At 43.7% G+C, this 13,791-nt stretch overlaps 1 protein-coding gene across 4 annotated transcripts; it reads left to right on the top strand.

Moving 5' to 3' along the window:
- The first annotated feature begins 4,197 nt into the window (after positions 1-4,197).
- Positions 4,198-13,025, top strand: ube2l3b (ubiquitin-conjugating enzyme E2L 3b). 4 transcript variants are annotated; one of them, XM_026188272.1, is made up of 4 exons: positions 4,198-4,436; positions 6,159-6,254; positions 6,337-6,523; positions 11,679-13,025. In XM_026188272.1, exons 1-4 carry the CDS (start codon positions 4,410-4,412, stop codon positions 11,831-11,833), a joined length of 465 nt encoding a protein of 154 aa, XP_026044057.1. In that variant the 5' UTR covers positions 4,198-4,409; the 3' UTR covers positions 11,834-13,025. The 4 variants fall into 4 exon arrangements, with proteins under 4 accessions (XP_026044057.1, XP_026044058.1, XP_026044060.1 ...); XM_026188273.1 differs by having other exon boundaries at positions 4,436-4,494; XM_026188275.1 differs by lacking the exon at positions 4,198-4,436 and adding an exon at positions 4,501-4,600.
- The last annotated feature ends 766 nt before the right edge of the window (positions 13,026-13,791 follow it).

Genomic DNA, 13,791 nt, shown 5'->3' with positions numbered 1-13,791 from the left:
GGGTAAGTTACTTTAAAATAGTAACTTAGTTACATTACTAGTTACTTCTCTCAAAAGTAACTCAGTTACTTCAAGTTACTCGTTACTTTCAAAGTAACTAGTTACTAGGGAAAGTAACTTTGGTTTTACTCAGAATTCTCTTGTTAATGTGTTGCTCCCATAACTTTGCAGTCTTCTAGCTTGCTTACTTGCCACAGTGCACTGTGCCACCGACCAATAGAAAGGAAAAGATAATGTGCATATTTCCACGAGAGAAATCCCACGCCTGGACCGTCATTGACTGCTGCCATGATTCTAGCCTACGTCACAGCGTCATGTGCGCCTTTTACATCCAACACAAAAACTGCAGTCGTGGTGCTTTGATTGTACTCAGAACTCGGAAATTCTGCCTTCTGAATAGGAAGATGTAGGTAACACCAGACTGCAGATGAGCTGCATACAGGGCTGGACTGGGACAGAAAACTGGCCCGGGCATTTTGACTATTATAGGAAAAATCATAAAGCTTTTGAATGAAAATAAACACTGTTGTGACAGTGATGTTCACTGTTCTGATGGTATATATGCATCAATCTATCAATCGTTTGTTGTAAGATTCAGGTAATTATTTTTTAAAAGCTCGACATTTTAAATGAGAATAAGAAAGAAAAGTATTTCTTTGTGCCCCCCTCTCCCTGTTAATGCCCTACATGCCCCCCTGGCCACACTTTGCTAGACCCGCCCCTGCACAGTTACCAGCTGTCAGCTGCTTAGAAAAGGATCCTGGTGTTATTTGTCTCTCAGAAACAGTTCATAACTTCAACTCATTCATGTCACCTAAAAGGTAAACCTGTTTCTCCATCACCTGCTCAGCTCTGATGATCCAGTAAGGACATCTCCTGGTTTCATCTTCATGTTTCCCTCTCACCAGATAACCAAACCATATCATGACCAGCAGCTTTACAGCTGTGGCTCCAGCAAACATCAGCTGATACTAGAAAGTAATATTAAATAAATTCTAACAACAGCTGATCAAGCTTAAACGTGCTGCTGTTGTTTAGCGCGACATCCGCTGGTTTCCTCTTTCGGCGCAAAGTGGGTGATAAACAAACAAGAGAGCTGATCAGCTGATCATTGATCAGTTTCATGATTGAAGTAGAAATGGGAGAGAGAGAGGGGAGAGAATGAGAGGAGAGGCAGCTGTGCAGCGTAAACACAGAATAACTCCAGCTTTGTGTCTTTTTCATTGTAGCTGAATTACGGGACAAACTGTTCCTTTTCACCTCAATAAGAAACGCGTAATATTTTCTCTGAATACCAGACGGGACGGTTGGCAACTCTAATAACTTATGAACAAAATAAAGTTCAACATCATTAACTTCATAGCACCACCCAGCTGTATAGAAACTCTGTCATGCTAGCTAGCACGCAGTACGGAAAAGGTCAGAATAACGAAAATAAACTCCACCTAAACTTGGTTTATATCTGACCCAGAGAGACTGCAGGTCATAACTTCTTACCTGAAGTTCAGTTCACACTTGGACCGGCGGCTGCCTCGGGTCTCTTTTCCTTCTGCGTCCCCTTTCTCTCATCCACCTGCTGGCCTCCACCACTTGCTAATGTTACTGAATCTGTGGAAGCTCCGTGATAGCCACCACACGAAGTAACGAGTAACGACCCTATCTAAATCCCAGTAACGAGTAACGCGTTCCTGATTTTGGCATAATAACTAGTTACCGTGCTCGTTACCACAATAATAACGTAGTTACTGTAACGCGTTACTTAATAACGCGTTAGTCCCAACACTGCAGAATAGTGGCACAAAAATAACGCCATAACAGTGCGGTTCACTTTACAGCAGCTACAAGGAAACTCACAGTGAAGCCTGTCACGACAAGCAAGAGTCTGAAAACTGCTGTTGTTTAACATGTGTTAGGAAATGGTCCCACAGCACGTGTCAAATCCTCGCTAATTTATATAGATAAGAGAGTGAGACCAAGCTCTTTAAGGCCACCGAAGCAGCATGTACCACCGAGCTGATGGGTCCCACTATGGGCCCCGGGGACAGACTGGGTACAGCCTGCCGTGGGTACAGCCTGCCGTGGGTATTGCTGCCGTGTCAAATGTGGCGCATTGCTATGGAACTAAATTAGGATCAAAAGCTTTGTTCATCTGGAAAAGTGATTTCCATCTGTTTTTGACATTTAAAAAGTAAAACAAACAAGCAGATGAATTATTTTGAATAAAGTATCCTTTGTCTGTTTTCTGTTGTTGTTTTTTACAGCTGCAATTTTTTCTTCTTCTTTTTTATCAGTTTCAGATCTTTTGGCCATGATTTTGTGTTGTGGGCGTGTATCAAGGGCGGGGCGTAGAGTAACGAGTGACAGCTGGAGCAGCGTTGGATGGTAGTGCTGGAGGACGACTTTGGAAATCAAGAGGAAGCGAGTGAAGGCAGAGGCAAGGATGCAATGGTAGGAAATGAAGAGTAAAGGATGCTGCACAGATTTCAGGGAGAGGTTGAGACAGGCTCCGAGTGGCAGCAAACATGACTGGAACAGTACAGCTATAGGCTGAAGGAACCTGTCATGAAGGTGATGGGTGTGTCCTACAGAGGAAAGAGGACAACGAGACTTGGTGGAGGGATGAGGAAGTGCAGGAAAATATTAAAAGGAGATTACCAAAGAGACTGGCAAATAAAAAGTGGGACCGGAGGTGCAAAATACAGACAGGAGTACTGGGAAACTAGGCATACAGGAAAGACAGACGTGGCAAAGGAAAAGCCTTAGTGAGTTGTATGTGAAGGAGGGAAAGAACAGTGCTGAGTGGCTACACGCTGACAGATGGAGCTGGAAAGGAGCTGGAGATAATCAGGGACAGGAATGGAGATGTGTTAACAGGTGATGGGAGTGTGCAGAAAACGAGAGATTGAGGAGCACAGATGGACAGTGGGTGAGTCAGGAAGTGACTTAGAAAGGAGGAGGAGTGGAAAGGCAGCTGGTCCAGGTGCCATACCTGTGGAGGTATGGAGATGTCTGAGAGGGAGCAGTGGACTTCTCAGTAGGCTTACAGCAAAGCAGTAAGAAGAGAATCACAACATCGTTTCAACCTGTTGACCAAATAATAAAGCAATCTTTGATGATTTTCCACCTAACGTGCACATTTGCAGACACTCTTCTTCCTGTCATCCTCAGTCCTATGTTGATGCAAGTGTTCAGGTATTTCTGACTGTTCCAGGTTTCATGTCTGTAGTTTTCCCAGTTTAGGGAAAGAAAGGGGTTTGTCTTTTGGTTAATGTTTTGCTATCGGCCATAATGAACGACACACATTTGTCAAAATCTAGTTTTGCGTCTGGTCGTCTGTGTTTGGGTCGCCATGATCACTCCACACGCTGTGGCACTGCAGACGATCAACATAATCTATGTTATAAGAGCAGGTTTGTGGTCCACACACACTGAGTAGTTCTATAAAATCATCATGAGTGAAACAGAAGCTTCCCTGGTGTGTATCATCTTTCACTACGTGTCAGATCTTGTCCTGTTCTTAGCTCTGTCTCTTTCTCACCCTCTCTGTCCTGCTCTCTCAGTGCTGTCACAGCAAAGTGTAACAGAGAAACAGAATTTACAACCACATAAATGCCATCAGACTAAAGTTAATTAATAATTTCTAATAACACAGTGTACACATGTTTATAAATGAGACGGTGCAGTCTGAATATTCAAACTGAAGGTGGACTACCGCTTTTCAATGTTCAGGTACAAGGATGACCTGCAGAGCTACATCATCCTATACTGAGAGAGACGACGGTCATTGTACAGCAGGGTGGTGCAGCACATACATGTGTGCAGCAGTGGGGGGGGGTTACATCAGAAACGTGCTCTGAGCCGTACTTGTTTGCAGTGCTGATGGACAGATTCACACATGTTTGTAGCTTTAGAACGAAAGTGCAGGGCGAACATGGATTTGCACGTGATATTAAAGTAGAAACATGAACTCAAATAAAACTTTATTGTTGAAAGTGTTGCACAAGCACATGGAACCTTTTTGCTCTGTGCCATCCACACGACTGTTGCATGAGCCAATTACAACAGACTGACAGCAGAGCTGAGGGTTAACCAAGCCGACTCATACAGGTGTAACTCATCATGCGTTTTCAGGGGTCTACATGCGAACACCTGCATTAATACTAACAAATAAAGCGGAAGCAGACACAGCTGGGTTCAGGCTCAGGTCTCCCCCCGCGGCTCCGGCTCACAGCCCAACATGTTTGTAACATACATAATTACAGATATCCCGCATTTAAACACGTTGCTTCCTGGCGTGGACATGTCGGCATGTTCACAAACAGGCGGATGTCCAACCTGATCAGCCTCAGCGCAGGAACAGACCCATATTCCCAGCGCGGTGAATTCTGGGAACACACAGTAGTTTCAAGATGGCGGCGAGCAGGAGGCTGGCCAAGGTAAATCCGTCGTTGCCGTTCTTTTTGATCGTTTCTAATGTTTAAGGACGTATTGACGGTTAGTGGAAGCGTCCGTCCTTTGGCTCGTGTTCACGTTACAGAGTATATTTGCATTAAGTGACCGTCAGTGTCCAGCTGTAGCTGTAGCTCAACAGAAACAAGAGGTCAGCATTGACCACCTAGCCGACCAAATATTAACGTTAGGCAACTAAGCAGTCCCAAATCAGGCCGGAGGATCTACAGGGATCCTGCCCGGGGCTGCCAAAAACCTCATTCAAGTCTCTTATCTACAGTTTGAACGTCAAACTCTTGAGTTGTGTGACCGAGGGAGTCAATCCGGCAGCGGGCAGCCCGAGATCGTGTCAATTTCCACGGCATAAGACGTTTGCTAATCAGCTAAGTTGCTATCCCCAGGTCTCAGCTAGCTACACTTCAACTTAATCAGACTTTGAAGTTCGCCATTAGGAAGTGGGTGTGAACTACAGCGCAGCGTTACACTTCCAGTAATGCGGCCTGAAGGCGACACACACTAAATGCTGCTTTCGTTTTGTGTGGTGGTCGTAGCATATTGCGTAAGGTCTGCGTTAACCTACGTTTGTTTCCCCGTGATTATCGTTTCCGCCTTTAAACGTACACTGCGCTGAATGAGGCGGTTACAGGAGGCTGTATGTTTGAAGTTTACCCGGAGTAACAACGCTGAAAGCTCGCGGAGCAGAGCTGGCCTGGAACCGGCTCACTGATGCAGGTGGAGTTATTCAGTGCGGACATGCAGATTAACATTGACAGGATTTCATTCACGTGAAACAAACGTCGGTGCTGTTGGACCGTAAACCGGTCACACGCTGTTTATTAATCACAATCACTTTACCCTAAAAACGTGTTAGACACGTTTACACCGTCGAGCTGTGCAACAAAAACCTGCCACAGATGGAACCACGAGGCTGGCTGTAAGTGCCACTCAGGGGGTTTCAGCTAATAGCTAACATAATCTAACGTAAGTCAAACTGGTGACAGAACCAGTAACCTGATGGCAAACTAGGAGGTCCACTGTGGTGCTGCTGGATGCAGGTTGTAGTTCACTTTCACTTTCACTGTTGGCTGCTGCACTGAAATGAAAGAGAAACGCTCCTGTTGGCTGGAAGGCTTGAGTTTGTTTAGCATGTGATGAATTAGGATTAAGTGCAACGCTGCTACTTTATGCAATGAAATAGTTGCAATCCAAGCAGTTTAGAGCTTAACAGGTCACTGGACACATACTGTGAATAAAACATGTAGCGCTGAGCACATCCTCAGATCTACCATATACAACACTTCTCTACAAAGCTGAGATGTTGCAGTTGGTTTGTCATTTGTTTTAAGTGACATGTTTCATTGTATAGCAGCTTTAATTTTCTTTACCTGAAAACACTGGAGGTGGTGCTGTTTAGTACTGGGGACCTCTGAGGTGGATAACAGGAACCAAACCAACATCAGCTTGTTTCTTTGCTCCTACTTTCTGCTTAGACTTCACATCAACATTCAGGAAAGAACGTGTAAATAATTTCAGCGCAGTTTAAAACCTGGTGTGTAGTTTGGAGGCTGCGTCTTCCTGCTACGCTGTCCTAAACTGGTGGTGTCATTTGGGTGGTGCATCCTTCCACTCTGTAAAATCATACATGTTTTATTTTTCTTGTATTGACTGTAATAACCTTTCTAATATCAACTGTGTGCTCGTTCTTTCAGGAACTTGATGAGATTCGCAAGTCTGGAATGAAAAACTTCAGAAACATTCAAGTTGAGGAATCAAACTTACTGGCATGGCAAGGGCTGATTGTTCCTGTAAGCTGCTGTTCCTTCTTTGGCTGGTCTGAGATACGTAGGCCCGAGGTTCCCCTTACTAACCTTATTGGTTCCCTTTCAGGACAACCCTCCTTATGACAAAGGTGCATTCAGGATTGAAATCATTTTCCCCACCGAGTACCCTTTCAAGCCTCCCAAGATCACATTCAAGACAAAGATCTACCACCCCAACATTGATGAGAAGGGCCAGGTGTGCTTGCCTGTGATCAGTGCAGAGAACTGGAAGCCTGCCACCAAAACTGACCAAGGTTGGTGCTGAAGTCTTACACAGGGCTGCTCGATGTGAGTCGCAGCGAGCTGGAGAGCTGCACGTCTTTTGATTTTTGTCTGACGTGATGATTGCAGGAAAAAAAAAGTCCGTGTCCAAAATAAAACGTTGTCCTGTTTCAGTAACTGTCCGTCTGTCAGGCTCAGAGCATTTTCACATAGAGCTCCGTGTGACGAACAGAGCAGAAAGCGTGTTTTATGCACACGCATGGTTGTGTGATCAAAACACAGTGTTTAGTATGTTTTGTATTTATTGAACAGCACAGCTATAGTAACAGGAAGCTGTGACGATTCTGTGACTCAGTAAAGCGTCACATCGTTTAGACGGCTGTGTGTTTTTATATCGCTGCTACTGCAGCTGCTAACCTGTTTGTTTTATCAGCGAAGCAGGAGACACAGATGACTCCTACTCACGGTTTAGGGAACATTTATTCCCTAAATCTTAAACATTGAGTGTTATTTCAGTTTGAAAGAAACAAAGAGAAACCTGCGGAGTTTATCACAAAGTGTATGTGAAAAACAAGAATGAACTCAGCACCGACTCAGTTTTCAGTGTTGTCCCTCAGGTGGTAGGACCTGCTGCCAGACAGCTTTTAGTACCTGGTGACGGTTTCAAGCGAGCAGAGTCGGGCAGAAAGTGTGATGTCAGCAGACAACAATCAACCCCACCAGTGTTTGTGAAACATGGAGGGAAACAGCTGCACATAAACCAACACTGTGGTCCAACGATGGGTGCAGGTGCAGCTATAATCCTCAGTCTGCTCCATTGTTTGGGCCACCTTGCTATAACAACCCATCATCATTGGGGTGGTGCTCAGTTGTCATGGAAACAGAGTGGAGACGAGGTGCTAGTGTGAACGAGGGAGATCTGTGGTCAGAGTTTCCACAGTGCTCGTGGGTATAAATGTCGTTATAATTTGGGTCCTTTAATGATTTCTTTGAACCGGTTTCTTTCAGGGTGGAGTGACTGTGCAGCGAGCACGTTTAACCACTTTAGAAACAAGTTTGGATTGATTTTGTCTGATCCACACTACGACTGAAAGCAAACTGCCCCTCAGTGAGTGGGGCTTGGCCTTTAGCATAGTTCTGGCAGGATATTTGACCACCGTTCTGGGCACAGTGGGTAGAGTTCATTCCAGTTGGTTTGGTGTCATGGAGCCATCTCTGTAACCCTAACCTCAGTCTACAAACTCTTCAGTAGGGTTAATGTTGGGCTTTTAAGAGCATCCCAGGAGCTCAGTGCAGCCGTTTCTAAATGACTGCAGATTCTGGGATCACCAGTTTCAACAGTTGGACATAAGTGCCAGTTATTTGGATGTGTTAGCACTTTGCTGAGGTGTAGGAGAGGACACGTTAACCTGCAGCTGCCCACGTGGAGAAAAGTCAGCGTCAGATCTAGGGCTGAACGATTATGGAAAATAATCTAATTGCGATTTTTTTTTTTTTTTTTGCCCCAATATTGCGATGTGATATGCGATTATTTTTTAAGGTCTTTGTCTTCTGTATTATTAAACAAAGACAAGCAATACATCATATAGTATGGCCAATACTATATTACATTAATTTTAAACTGTTCTTTCCTGGAAGACAGACCTCTGTTATGATGACATGAGGTGATGCATGAATTGATGACTGACATTTTTATTTAACTTCTTCAATCACAACAGCATATTTGAACATACACAATAGTTTATTTTTAGCTTACAAACATCTGAGCATAAAGTGCTGACAAGGAACCCTGGTGTAAACATTAAAATGAAAGTCAGTACAATGTGCAGATTGCAGAAATATACATAAACAAAATCAGTGGCTTTACCACACTCAGTTTTTCGACATCTGTGAACTACTAGACAGTCATTCAATTAAAAAATAATATTAAATAAATAAAACTAATAAATAAAAAATACACACATCTTACTGATCTCTGCAGTCAGTAACATTACACATAAAGTGCAAACATAATAGCAATTGTATAAACACACACACACAAACACGCCTTTAAAGTTTAAAGGCGTGAAATTGGACGGTCTAGTTCTGATTAGCGTCACCGCTGTCTCGGTGGAGTTTAATAAACTCGGCCGTCTGCTTCTTGCTATCTAAAATATAACCAGACACTGGCGTAAATTCTCGACTGTCTCATACTTCTGTTTAATACGTTTTCTGTTTGACGTTTAGTCAGCTGTGTGAAAACCAAGGAGGAACCCACCCGGGGGATTAATAAAGTTTTATTTTATCTAATCTAATAACTTTAATCTCAGCCAAACCGATTTACTCACGAACAAACAAAACACTGAAAAAAAGCCCAACAATAACATTTTTAGGTTGTCTAAGTGACTTATATATTACGTTTAACCCGAGCAGCGAAACTCCGCGGTGATCTGAAAATGATGTGCCGGGAGTTGTGCCGTTCTCGGCCGCATCAGTAACCCTCGAGCTCCCGGCTAGCTGTCGAGCTGGTGGGTAGCAGACGCCTCTGAAAACGTCGAAGCACTTTTGCAAATATGGGATATCTTGATAAACCGAGCAGATATTTGATGTTTGCACAACTACTTTCTCGCCTGAAAATATTTTAAAAGTTTATTTTGTGACCCAGAAAGATTAGTATGAGTAATTTTAAAACTTAGTAGCGGCCGCCATTGTTGGAAACTGGAGTTTGGCTGGGCCGCGCTATGAATTCTGGGATATGGTAGTAATTTGGACAGCCTTCGGCGCGTCGCTGTGACGTAATCGGTCTACAAATGCGGCCTCAGGAGGATGCAGCCCATGAATTTGGACATGTCCAGAGTATAATCGCAGCCTTTGCGGTTAGAAAATTGCACTTGATCATGTCGCGATATTATCGCAAATGCGATATATCGTTCAGCCCTAGTCAGATCAGACGTTTGAGTTGACAGACGGATTTAAAATTGTGCATCCAATTCTTTCTTCTTTTTTTAAAAGTCCTTAAACATGTGCCGTACAGTCGCTTCACCCTGGAAGAGTTACTGTGAGCGTCTGTAAACTTTTGGCCTTTCATTATAGATCAGGTTATAATGGTTTCTACTGTCAAACACATCGTTACATACGTCACACTGCAGGGTTTCATCTCACTGGTTAATCTTTAATCTGACAGTTTTAATTCAATAGTTTAAATGTTTCCCCATAAGCTGAGCTTCAGTCTGCTGACGTGGAAGAGCATCTGTCCTCTCAACAAACACCATACATGCAACCACGCAGCTGAAATGGGGGTTAACCTCTACTGTGCACGAGAGATGGCACCATACCACTTTTTTATGTCCGTACCGATATCATAAATTTGGATATCTGCCGATACCGATATGAATCCGATATAGTGTGTTTTTTAATCAATAAAACTGTTTTTTAATATCTTGCTGCATTTTGTATAAGTTCATACTCAAGTTTAAATAAACAACAACACTAAAGCTATTCTGTTACTCCTGTATGTAAAAAACACACTGCACCCAAAATATTTCATAGTTCAGCAAAACTGATCAATCTAATAAACTTAAACCTGCTCCATCCTCCCTATTCTGGTATTTTAAAGAGTACTTAGCAGAAATATTAAGCAACCTAACTAATAGGGCTGCAAACTCCCAACAAAAAAAATAGTGAACCCCCACCCCCCCACCTCATGATGCTTAATCGATGTAATCAACTTTAATTTGATGCAGTGTGAAAAAAAAAAAAATGCACAGAAATAAATTATTTTTCAAGAATAAAAATAGATTCAACATCTTTCTTCAACAGAACTGCACAGATGGAAAAAGTACTATAGCTTACTAGGGTATATTAGACTTAACAGTTACTACATACAGTAATGGACTTCTATACATTTACATCAGATTAAAACTTTGGGTGTAAGATTTGGATACTTATTTATTAAAAGCTCGACATTTTAAATGAGAATAAGAAAGAAAAGTATGTCTTTGTGCCCCCTTTTCCCTGTTCATGCCCTATCGGCCCCCCTGGCTAAACTTTGCTAGATCCGCCCCTGCACAGTTACCAGCGTCAGCTACGTAGAAAAAGATCCTCGAGTAGAAAGTAATATTAAATACATTCTAACAACAGCTGATCAAGCTTAAACGTGCTGCTGCTGTTCAGCCGCTGGTTTCCTCTTTCTGGTGCAAAGTGGGCCAAAAACAAACGAGAGAGACGATCAGCTGATCATTGATCAGTTTCATGATTGAAGTAGCAGCAGGAGAGGGAGGGAGAGGCAGTCGCTCCATATATCGGTTGTTAAGCTTAACGTGGGAACGCTTTACAAACATTCAGAGATGAACTTGCACACTTGCTTTACTTCTCTCTGGGAAAACTTCCTCTGAGTTTGGTAGCGAGGCTACAAACACACAGCCGCTCTATCACGTCACCACGCTGCTCCGACGTGCTACGGTTATGAGCAGAGTTACGGCGTGTCGCAAGTTTTGTGAGGCGCTTTTGTTATTTAATGGATCGATTACATTTTTTTTTTTTTTAAATTTCTCTCCGATATCCGATCCAGTAATTTACGGTCCGATACGTAATATCGGATCGGTCCATCTCTACTGTGCACATGACTTATTGCAGCAACGTCATTGGTTAATCAGTTCCCAGTTGCCCTCTGTAGTGTTTCAGAACGGTCCCATGGATTTATCAGTGAACTTACATGATGTGTGCACGTTTCAGAAGAACGACACGACTGTGCTGATCAGGTCTATCAGGGCACGCTGGGTTTGTGTTTGTGGATTCACTGAGCGCGTCTCCTAAACGTCCACACACAACAAACAGTTTTATTTAAACAATCACAACAACATTAAGCTGAAGCTGCTTCCCACTGTCAGTGTGTGTTACCTACAGTCATACAACATGTGTTTGCATGATGTGAGACTGACGAAGAGAAGGTTGGACTTTCTCACGACACAAACTCATGAGTTCACTCTGACTCTAAAGACTTATCTAAGTGCACAAGCTGCAGACTGTTTTGTTTTTATTACTTTTTAGAAATGTTTTCTATTTCTTTGCTTTACATGATGATAGTTGTGAAAAGCTGTAAGTCACAGCACACTGCAGCCTCCTGACAAACAAACTGCTGTGACAGTGGAGGCTGTGGCCTGTTAGGAAGCATTTTGTGTCTGACTCGATCTCCTTCGTGTCTTTCAGTAATTCAGTCCCTCATCGCGCTGGTGAACGACCCCCAGCCCGAGCATCCCCTGAGGGCCGACCTAGCAGAAGAATACTCAAAAGACCGTAAAAAATTCTTGAAGAACGCAGAAGAATTTACAAAGAAACACGGAGAAAAGCGGCCAATGGACTGATCACGTCACGAGCGCGTAGCCCTCTGTCTGCCTCCCTCCCCAGCCCCCTTCTGTTTCACGTGTCCGACCAAATACTGATCTTCCTCTGCCCTCCCCGCTCCGTCCCCCACCAGCAGCTCGCCACCTCCTCGCCCCCCCCCCCGTTTCACATAGCGCTCCTTTAAACGGCCCTGGAGCTGCCCCGCTGAGGCCAGGCAGCGACAGCCAAGCAGGACTCTCTGTGGATCAGACCGCTTTCTCTCTCTCGTCCTCGTCGCCGTAGATCTCCAGACCATTTCTAACTTTCTACTCTTTCTTAAAGTGAAAAATGGAAAAAAGAAATGCTAAGGGAACATGTGTTAATTTTCTTTGGGCTTTTTTGGCTTTTCCTCAGTAGAAACAGCTCCTGTTTTAAATGGATCTCACTTAGACATGATTGGTCATAAATATTTGATTCTTTTATTTTGAAAAGCAGAAGACGAGTGTGTTTGTTTTTGGTTTTGTTGGTTTTCATTTGGCCCATCTTGTGTAACATTTTAAGCTGAAACACATGAAGTAGTGAAATGAGAGTTGCCGTAGCTCAGGCCGATGTTTGGCTGCAGAAATGCACCGTACTCTGTGGAACATCTCACATCTCCTCCCCCAGAGTCTGTAACAGTTGACAATGTTAGGCCGTACATGAGTCGAGTTATTGTAGAAATGCCAGAGATGACTTCCGAGTGTTAAAGATTTTCAAACACTAAAAACATGCAGCTGAAAACTTCTGCATCACAGATGGTTAGCCATTCACCCGCCCTCCTCAACAGCCATTGGCTCCCAAACGTCTTTTTTTTGATTGACACTTGTGTATAAAATCTGCAAGAATGTGTTGGATTGATTTGAATTTCCATGCATGTCCCCTTTCCTCCTGCTGGGTGCCCAGTATAACCATGTTTAGAACCAGGAACCTGTAGTACACTGAGACATACTCACATAGTCCCAGCTGGGAGGGGCCTAACTTATCAAGCTGGGGGAAGGAGACGCTAAGCTTGAAGCTTGGATCAGCTCCTGGAGATCGTCCAAGAAACGGTAACCTAGAAGGCAGCTGGGAGAGGGCTGGCCGTCCAGGGATGTGCCGGGACATGGAAAGGGACTGCAGCGGCCAAACGACACCATGTAACAGCTATTTGATCTGCTCCCAATATTGTTTCATAATAAAGATGATGGCTTACCATTTGGCCTCCATGTTTTCCTGGTGCTGTGGGGATGTTGTGTTGGGACTCGATCCAGTGCTGCTCACAGAGGGACCGATTCACTCCACTTCCAGCATAAACTGGGATTTGGTGTTTAAAAAAACACACCACAGGTATTTAGAGAGCGCAGCGAGGGGAAGAACAGGCTAACAGAGATAACACACCGCGTCAGTCCAGGGCTGAAGAAAAGCAAAGTTATAACATTCAAACTATCAAATCTCTGTTCACACCAACGGACCCTTTATCTACAGCTCGGTGAATAATGGAGGCCCACAGTAGTTCTGACAGCAGCTAAACTCCATGCTATAAGCACATACAGATAAAATTGTGCCATACAATAGTAATGGTAGCATCTACCAACACATTAGATTTAGATGGTGAAAACATATGAAAGACTAAGGGACTCTTAGCTGGGCAATATCTGCCATTTGAGCCAATATGAGAATAAAGCTGTTTTATGGCATATTAACTGTAATGGTTGTTGGGTCTGCGCTTCCACAGGCCGCTGGTTTAGAGACTTATTCCCATTAAGGAAGCAAGACGAACAGCGATTTTACTTGCGCAAGGGAGGATCTCAGAGCAGCCCTTCTGCCCTCGTTCAGACCACTTCCACCCCGGCCTCCGCTTGCTGCCTTTCATTGAAAACAGTTACAGTACACACAGCACCACCCATTGTAAACCCCCCTATGGTTATAAAAGATAAGGTACTGTGTGTGTGTGTGTGTGCACGTGTAAGCATGCGTGTGT

Source organism: Astatotilapia calliptera, chromosome 12, assembly GCF_900246225.1.
Source record: "Astatotilapia calliptera chromosome 12, fAstCal1.2, whole genome shotgun sequence".
Classification (NCBI taxonomy): domain Eukaryota; kingdom Metazoa; phylum Chordata; class Actinopteri; order Cichliformes; family Cichlidae; genus Astatotilapia; species Astatotilapia calliptera.
This window is presented reverse-complemented; position numbering and strand designations above follow the sequence as displayed.